This window comes from Spinacia oleracea, chromosome 4 (genome assembly GCF_020520425.1).
Source record: "Spinacia oleracea cultivar Varoflay chromosome 4, BTI_SOV_V1, whole genome shotgun sequence".
Lineage (NCBI taxonomy): Eukaryota > Viridiplantae > Streptophyta > Magnoliopsida > Caryophyllales > Amaranthaceae > Spinacia > Spinacia oleracea.
The window spans coordinates 179,067,080-179,076,408 of record NC_079490.1 but is presented as its reverse complement, the minus strand read 5'-3'; the positions used below and the strand labels follow the sequence as shown (position 1 = coordinate 179,076,408).

At 36.3% G+C, this 9,329-nt stretch overlaps 2 protein-coding genes across 3 annotated transcripts; both read right to left on the bottom strand.

Moving 5' to 3' along the window:
- Window positions 1-2,661: 2,661 nt before the first annotated feature.
- Window positions 2,662-7,843, bottom strand: LOC130472373 (uncharacterized). Of its 2 annotated transcripts, none has more exons than XM_056843093.1 (4): window positions 7,327-7,843; window positions 6,970-7,231; window positions 6,276-6,340; window positions 2,662-4,163 (listed from the first exon to the last, which is right to left on the bottom strand). In XM_056843093.1, the coding sequence occupies exon 4, from the start codon at window positions 4,154-4,156 to the stop codon at window positions 3,512-3,514; it is 645 nt and encodes a 214-aa protein (XP_056699071.1). In that variant the 5' UTR covers window positions 4,157-4,163; window positions 6,276-6,340; window positions 6,970-7,231; window positions 7,327-7,843; the 3' UTR covers window positions 2,662-3,511. The 2 variants fall into 2 exon arrangements, 1 of the variants encoding a protein (XP_056699071.1); XR_008932494.1 differs by lacking the exon at window positions 2,662-4,163 and adding an exon at window positions 5,045-5,280 and having other exon boundaries at window positions 7,327-7,784.
- Window positions 7,844-8,324: 481 nt separating this feature from the next.
- Window positions 8,325-9,128, bottom strand: LOC130472223 (uncharacterized). The gene has a single exon (XM_056842727.1). The coding sequence runs from the start codon at window positions 9,126-9,128 to the stop codon at window positions 8,325-8,327; it is 804 nt and encodes a 267-aa protein (XP_056698705.1).
- Window positions 9,129-9,329: the final 201 nt, after the last annotated feature.

Here is a 9,329-nt window from a genome sequence, read left to right as displayed (position 1 = left end):
GGAAGGGTTTGTTTTTCTTTTGTTTTCACGTGGAATAGGAGTATAGGAAGGTTATGGGTTCATTGTATTGGGCTTTGCCAATTTGGGCTAGGATTAGATTTAAGTTTGCATTTAAACTTCCAAAACCGGTTATGATTATTTTCCAAATTCCAATGTATTTCGTAATTCAAATTCTTTTCAACATAAAATTCTAAAATTATTCTTGATTGCGCAAACCGTTAAAATATTTAGGATATATTTAAATAAAATTAAATATACATTAAATATATAATAAAGTTCTCAAATCGTTAAATATTTAGAACGTAATTAAATAAAATAAATATACGTTAATTATATATTTATTACTTAAAATTCATAAATTCTATTTAAATATAAATAATGTACGTTAATATATATTAATAAAATTTATAAATTTACGGGGGATTACAATCTACCCCTCTTAAAAGAAGTTTCGTCCCGAAACTTGACAGGGAAATTCACACCTTTTTCAAAAGTTTTCAACTTATTCATACTAAAGAAGTATTTGTGCCACCTAAGTGCACTATTTTGCCAACTCAAAGCTGTTTGTGTTACTCATGAACACCTTTTCTTATGCGGAGAATCTATTTGCTTTGCATCAACTTGTAAAGGTTGCTAAAAATAAGCATAAAATGCATAAAAATACCATAAAAATAGGTAAAAAGCGCGAATTTCTATCGCATTCTACCCCCTTAAAGAAAACGAGTTACGCCCTCGTAACTCACCCCAGGGAATGACTTTGGATATTTCTACTTCAACGAATCATGTCCCCAAAGCTATATTTCCACTAAAATCATAGCAAGTGGGATTTCTACACTTCTTTCCACACAATGCCTCAACAGGTGACATCGTAATGCTTGCATGGTAACTATTGATGCACGAAAATTCAATCGAACCTGGGTGGCTTTCCCAATTACCCTTAGAGTCAATAACACAGGTTTTCAACATAAATTCCGTTAGTAATCTCAATCTGTCTATTGGTTGCAGGGCGGAAAGAAATATTCATTTTCAATGTTGTCCCCAAGATTCACCTGGACCTTATTGCCAAAATTTCAGACTTTTGTTCTCGGTAAGGATCTTATATGTTGCCCTATAAGGGTAATGTCTCCAAATATTCGTAGATAACACCATAACAGCTAACTCTAGGTCATGGGTTTGGTAATTAGCCTTATAAGGTTTCAATTGACGCGACAACAGCTAAATCTAGAAAGTTTCCTCACATTTCTCACTTCACTTGAATTTCGATTCCTTTTTCAACAAGTTGGTCATTGGTTTTGCTTTCTTCCAAAAGTCTTTCACAACCTCCTATAATGGTCATCTAGGCCTATAAAACTTCAAGTATCGGACACGTTCTTTGGAGTAGGTCACTCACTCACAGCTTGAATCTTAGCATGATCTACAGAAACTCCTTCTGTTCAACTTTTCCTTGATACCGAACCTCATTACACTTTTCATGGGTGTATAACTTTTGGGCTTAACTCTTAGCTCTTGCACCAATTCATGTATTTCTTTTCATCTTTTCCAGCCAACAATGATTTCCAACGATCCTGGACCACTCAAATCTTCTCTTAAATTTATTCCCTTACGTAACATAGTTCTCAATTAATTTAGTCCTTCACTTTTCTGTCGGTGTCACTTATACACATATGACTTCAAGATTTGTATACTTCATTTAATAAAACTAGATTCTTTCTAAGCGTCTCCAAATAATCCTCAGGTGTTTGTCATGATTTTTCTCATTCCTTGAATAAATCAGGATATCATCAATAACATAATAATGAACTTAATTCGGAATTCATGGAAAATCTTATCCATCAAATACATACTTATGGCAGGTGCATGGGTTAACCCAAAATATATTACTCTAAACCCATAATGACAATGACGAATGCTAATGAGGTCTTAGGCCCTTATCAGCTATTCTCAATGGGTGGTACTTCAAACACAAATCAGTTTTCGAGAACACACTCGCCCAATTCAATTGATCCAATATGTCATCTATCTTAGGTACATGATATTTATTCTTGACGGTGTTTAGTTCCCTAAAATCGATGCATAATTCCATACTCTTATGTTTCTACTTAATAAATATATTCCTTGACCAAACAACTCTTGCAATAGTGTCTTAATTCCCTCATTTCGGGAGGTGTCATTCTACATGGTGCTTTAGGTATAGGCGTCGTTTCAGGAACTAAGTCTATAGTGAACTCAAGGCTCTAACAGGTAACATACTTGCAATTTCACTCGGAAACACATCAATGAATCCGCTCATAATGGCAACATCCTCGGTTTTCACTCCAACTTCTTTACTCACCTCTAACACACTACGGAAAAATAGTTCACACTCCCTATTCATCAATTTTCTCACTTGCATTTCCGAAATAACTAAAGGTTCTTGGTCTTCTCAAAACATCTATATGAGGTCAATCTTCCAATATGGTTCCTTAATTTTACTTTCTGAATTTCACAGTACGTCTATCTTAGCGTTGTACAAACTTAGCCAATCCCATCCTAAGGTTTATGAATTCTTGTGCCTTTTGTTTTCTCATAAAAAGAGGATAAAACTTTTTCCTTAAGACGGTAACAAATGAATCCCAATTGAATCTCTCAACAACGCTAAGTCTAACCCCATTTTCTCTCCACTGTAAATCGGCTTCATCTTTCAAATACATGACAACTTGACCCACTCTCATATTCTCAAGACAATTCAAATCCCCAAACAATTTCTCAAACTCTCCAATCTGGTTTTCTAAAAAGGTGGGGTCATCTTTTCCGCCAAGAGGCGAATAGCAACAACTAAGTCATTATTGTTGGCCATTCTAGAACGCGGCCTGCAATTAGTATACTCTACTTTAGGTTTGAAACATCACCTATACGTTATCCCATACAATTTAATACTTGAATTGACCATAAAGTTCGCCTCAACCAACAATGTTCACATTAATACACATCATTTATGAAGGCACGACAATCGTTTATGAAGGTGCAACGATCGTCTACAAGATGCAATAATCATTGAAAAATAATCATCCTCGATAATTCACGAAAGACATTCACACACTGCACATATGGCATAACCTTTTGAATCATATTGGTCATGAGGGTCTAGATTGGCCCTCACTTTCTTTATGTACTCAAATCATTTAATATTATTGTGGCAATTAAATTGATCCACAATTCACACTGAGTATGCAACCAATGGAAAATTAATCCATGACGTGTTACCTAAAGGTTGGGGTATTATGGAATCCTCAAAATAGAATAAAGAACAATTCCTTGAAAACTTTAACTTTTATTGCTAACTCCATAAATATTTATTACATCCTTCAAAATAATAAAGAACATTTCAAACTTCAATAAACTTTAACTTTAAACTATTGTAGCTTCGCTACTTATTCTCTAAAACATAAAAGAGTTAAATTAACTATTTATGACTTCAAAATATTTGTGGCCTCTTGCCTATCCATTGCTCCTGAAACTTGCGAAGTGAAATTTAGATCTCAAGATTATCGAACTCTTCTTCAGGGTCTTCATCGGGGTCTTCCTCAGGGTTTGCATCTTCACCCATGTCTTCATCTTGATTAGGCTCACTTGCCATCTCCTGTTCACTTTCGAGCTCTGCATCCAAATCACTAGAGATCTCAATGGTTGGCTCATGAGCCGCTGGGTTAGGATACTCTGCCTCAACACCTACATTCTCATTCTCCACAGCTACATCATTTTCCTCTAGGTCATTATTTACACTAATTCCCATAGGTTCTTCTGTAACTGAATCCCCAACATGACTCCCTACGATTTTACCGTCTCTAAACCCACTTTCTGCCGCTTCAATAATGGTGGTCAGAATTTCTGAATCATATTTCCATCTACCATCCCAAGTTCCATACTTAGTCAAGTTTGGAGTCCCATTATCAGAATGCATGTCTTTAAACTTTTCCTTGAGTTCTAGGTATGGAAATTTGTTAGGTAAGCAATTAATGATTGTGGCTGCTATGATATCCTTTCTCATTAAGATAGGTTGCCCTTGAACTTTAGCATAATATTCACATCCAAACACAATTTTCTTCACGTAAATATCAGGGGTTTCTATATCAAGTTTCTCGAAGGATCCTATGTTAGTATACTTGGAAAGAAACATTTTATTCCTGGAATAAACAATTCAAAGTCTCACTAACGATTTTCCAGCCAAATCATAAACAAAGTTCAATAATGCAATAAGTTTGGTGGAAGCAAACAATTCTTTATGCACATTTAAATGTAACATTAAACAATTAGCATACGCACGTACATAACAATCAATTTCTTATGCTAGCATTGACTAGCTGCTAATGCACATATAATTCTATCTTATATGCCTTTCTTATACTACCCATCTCTCATAAACTAAAGCATTGAAATAGTTTAAATAACAAATTAAAAGGACGATAATATAATTAAATTATAACATAGAATAAAAATATAAAATAAATAAAGTAAAATAAATTAAGGAAATGCGTAGCGAATAAATTCGAAAATAAAGTTATTAATTCGAAGAAGATTTATATATATATATATTTTTTTTTTTTTTTTTTTTTTTTTTAAATAACGAATTCTAACTCTTGAAACAATTTTAAAAAAAAATTGAACTTCTAAAAAAAAATTGTACTCCTTTTTTTTGAATAATAATTAATAAGAAAAAGAATAAAAATTTCGAAAGTCAATTTAATTCGAATAAATAATTTGATTTCGAACTTAAATAAGAAATATTATATACTTTCAAACAAGATAAAAGGAGATCTTCCCCCCCAAAAAAAAGTACCAATTTTTGAACACTATAATACGTAGAATCTCGATTTTTAAGAAATTTATTTTAAATAACTAGATAGTTAGGCGCCTAAAAATTTATTAAAGTAAAACCTTAGCTTCTAGATACCACTTTGTAACACCCCGACAATTCCCTTTTTCTAAAACAACCCTTTTATAAATATAACTATAGAGAATTATCAAGGCATTATCGCCCGTGTGAAAACGTACGGCTTATTCAGAATTTTGCAGCGGAAAACATAAAACTAACTTTTAGGTTCATAAATAATCGATTACATACTAAGTCCAAAACCAATTAACGGAAATAAGGAAATACGAATAGTACGACAACTTCCAAATATAAGTTAACAACCCAAATCACTTAATAAAACAAATATAACTACGAGCTCTCTAATCCCGATCCCAATGATGCATCATCTTCAAACCTGTAGATGGGCAACGCTTATTGATCCTTAGAGACTGCTCACCAAAGTTGGGTCATCACAGGATCAATAAGGCATAGCCATGATCAACATGCACAAGCAAAAGCACGTAATCAGCAAAGCTGAGTACTACATACTGAATCAATAATAATCCTAACATGATTCTATTAAACGAACAACCCTAACATGATACTAATGAACACAAACAAGGGCAGACAAAACATGATAGTTTGACGACCATACTTGACCAGACTAGACTAGGCTAGACTTTTAGCAATAATATTATTTTAGTTGAAATAGACAATGGACCGAGTTGACCATCCAGAAGTCTTCACTAAGGAAGACGAGGTACGGGCGCGACTCCGTAACCTCAGTGACCTGCGATATCGAGGAACGTTTAAATAAAAATAGGACACGGTGATCAATCCGGTCCCAGAAAAGGCCATGGGCTACCACCATGAACCCCAACTCCTGTTTGTCCGTCACTTCAGACGTGCACAGTCTAAAGCTATTGCTATTCAGTTTCACTTTACATGATTTACAAATTGAGATTTCGTTATGACTCAACCATTACATAAGACAGACAATTCACATTTGTTCACAACTGTTTTTATCTTGGAATTAAGTAAGTGATCATAAAAGCATCAATCAAGACTCATTCCAACTTAACCAACCTTTCCTTTAACCATGAGCGACCCTGTATATGGGCATAAAGTTTCAACTTACTAAACAAGGTCCTCCGCCCTTATAAAGTAGTGAAAAGATAGAAAGGGAACAACAACCAATTGATCCAACCCAATCATATAGAATAATCTAGTGTTCCCAACCAACATGTTTGTATCAAACATCCATACTAACATGTTACAGTTCTTATAGTGCAAAATAAGTTCAATAAGTTTGTCCAACAGTATTAAACATGCACATTCCATATAACCAAGTTTGTCTATAATATCAACATCACCAAGTTCAACAATAATATCAACATGATTTCAACAATTAGCACACATTCCAAGCACGCAGGTATGTACGTACCTTGTGTAAACAAACTGATAGACCACTTTAACACTTTCAAAAGTCGCCTAAAGAGAATTCTTCGCCTAACACAACCAACACATATTCCCAATCAATTTTCGCAACCATAATAAAGCATTCTAAATACATCCTAAACATATTCAGAACCTTCCCTAACGTTAAACTTGAACATCTGATTTCCTAGCATCATAATTATTGAATTAGTGATTGAAATTCGTTGAAAACTCTTTACAAACATCATACTTTAATTTCCGGCAATATAAACTAATTCCAAACTACTCTAAAGCATAATCAATGTTCTTAAAATCATAAAAATAATAGCTTTAATAATATATAACCATTCTATTATGATTTAAATCATTAAAAACCTTAAAAATTCACACTTTAATAATTAAAATCATTATTTCATTTCAATTACCTAATCTGAAAATTAATAATTTAATTATGCAAACCTAAAATTCTGAAATCCACAATTAAATCATAAAGCCTATAATTTAAATTCAAGAAACGCAATTTAAATTATTAAAACGTTATTAAATTCATTATTTAAACATAATATGTAAATCTGAAAATTCTAGTTAAATCATAAAAACATATAATTTAGATTCAAGAACATAATTTAAATTCAAGAACATAAATTCAAATTAATAAACTTAATTAAAATATTTAAATAACTTAGGGTTTAAGAAATAACCAAAAGGAGAGGAAGGAGAGTGCTGGCCGGCGGTGGTGCAGGCACGGCAGTGGTGGCGAGCTAGGAGACGCGGCTGGGCGCGGTGGAGGTTGCGGTTGGGCTGGTTGCCGAAGGTGGTGATGGCCCGCGTGGAGTAGTGACGAAACAGAGTGGAGAGAGAACGTGCTGGTCGGCGATAGGGTTGCGCGGCGGCGAGCAGGGGTGGCGGAAAGAGGTTAGCGACGAGCCGACGGTGACTGCGGTGGTGCTGGGCTGGTGGTTGCTGGTTCGAACACAGAGCAGCAAGTGAGAAAGAGGGGAAGAGTAAGAACGAAGGAGAAGCAAGAAGAAGAGGGAGAGGGAGGAAGACGAAATTACCGAACGGAAGAGGAAGCTGGCGGTGGTCCGGCGGTTGTAGGTGGCCGGCAGCTGGCGGCGTGAGTTGTAGCAGTAAGGGGAAGCAATGTGAGAAAGGAGGAGGGTTTGCAATTTACGTGAATGGTGGTTGAGAGGGAAGGGTTTGTTTTTCTTTTGTTTTCACGTGGAATAGGAGTATAGGAAGGTTATGGGTTCATTGTATTGGGCTTTGCCAATTTGGGCTAGGATTAGATTTAAGTTTGCATTTAAACTTCCAAAACCGGTTATGATTATTTTCCAAATTCCAATGTATTTCGTAATTCAAATTCTTTTCAACATAAAATTCTAAAATTATTCTTGATTGCGCAAACCGTTAAAATATTTAGGATATATTTAAATAAAATTAAATATACATTAAATATATAATAAAGTTCTCAAATCGTTAAATATTTAGAACGTAATTAAATAAAATAAATATACGTTAATTATATATTTATTACTTAAAATTCATAAATTCTATTTAAATATAAATAATGTACGTTAATATATATTAATAAAATTTATAAATTTACGGGGGATTACAGTTTGATTAGCCTTAGATTATGCTCCGAGAGGTATAAATCTGATGTTTTTGATCTGTGGCTATTAGATAGGGATTGTAATTAGTATATAGCGAGAGCCTGCTAGTTATAATTGCCTAGGGAATTCATAAGATTCGAGAGATGCATGTTTTCCTAGTTATGATTGTTAATTGATTGTTGTTGTCCGTTGTCCAATCCCGGTCTGCATTTATGGTGAATCGCTGCCCTAGATTCCCTTAATATTGTTATATTCCAATTTGATTATTTGCCTTAGTTTAATATACAAAGAAATCCAACTCCTTGTTACCAGTAGTCTAGATTAGTTAATTAATAGTAGAAAGAACACTGTTTCCCTGTGGATAGGATCCCTGCTTCCCTTACTATATTTTTAGTTGGTGAACGTTAGGTTTATCTTTGATAGGAGTGCGATTTATCCTGTCAGAGAGGTTCCTCAAGGATCCCAGGAGTGAAAGGGGAACCTTCCGGGATCATGATATCGCTGGGGTGTTGACCGGTGTGCCCCCCGGCGTCGTGCCTAGACCTTTCCTTCCTTGGAGGTGATCGACCGGTCGATGGTCGAGTGGGATGGGGACCTCTCCCGTTGTGTGGTGACGACCTCCGTGATTGAGCCCTGGTGGGGGATCGTCCTTCGAAGGACCTTGGTGGTGGGAGCACCACCTCAGATCGTAGGCGAGGTTGCTCATTCTCAATCATCTTAGGTGGTCTCGGAGCGTACTCAGAACGAGAGGACCCAGATGACTCTTCCTGCTCGGCCACGAACCACGAGGGGTGTCTTTCTTGGGCGTTCTTGCTATTCCATTCTTCTTCTTCTTCCCAATCTGTTCTCAGACGTTCCCAACTTCTGGGGGTCCGGACAGATCCTCTAGGGGGAGAACGTCTCCTCATTTGGCTCGGGGCGTCCTCTCTTCTCCAGACGTTACTTTTGCGGTGAGATCTTGTCTCACCGGTCTTGTGCCTTCTTAGGGTTTCCCTGGAGGGCTCTGCCCTATTCTCCTGGCGGACAGGTTCCACCCTAGGCGTCGCGGCCTGAGAGAAGGCCTCGAGCAGGTTTTTCATCAAGTTCATGTAGCCGGCCACTTGTTCCGGCGTGATTGGTGCAGCGTTCGAGGATCCTGGAAGGTTTTCGGCAATCAATCTGGCCACAACAGGGGTTTCCACCCTAGGTCGATCGTCGGATACCCGGTTGGTCATATTGAGACCTATGAGTTCCGCGTCAGCCATGGGTTGGTCCTGGTGGCAGTCGTTCTCTCCAGATCCCGTGAGTTGGTACGGACTCGTCCATCGTAATCTCCATTAGACATGGTTTCTTGCTAGCTTTTTGTTTGAATCCCCACAGACGGCGCCAAATTATTTCGGTAAAAATAAAGGGGATCCTTAGTTAAGGAGTCGTACGGTAAACACGACGAGAGGTCTTCAAAAGTC

Bases quoted from the DNA above. Each gene is read 5' to 3' on its own strand.
- LOC130472223 (XM_056842727.1), bottom strand. From the start codon at position 9,128: ATGGCTGACGCGGAACTCATAGGTCTCAATATGACCAACCGGGTATCC.
- LOC130472373 (XM_056843093.1), bottom strand. From the start codon at position 4,156: ATGTTTCTTTCCAAGTATACTAACATAGGATCCTTCGAGAAACTTGAT.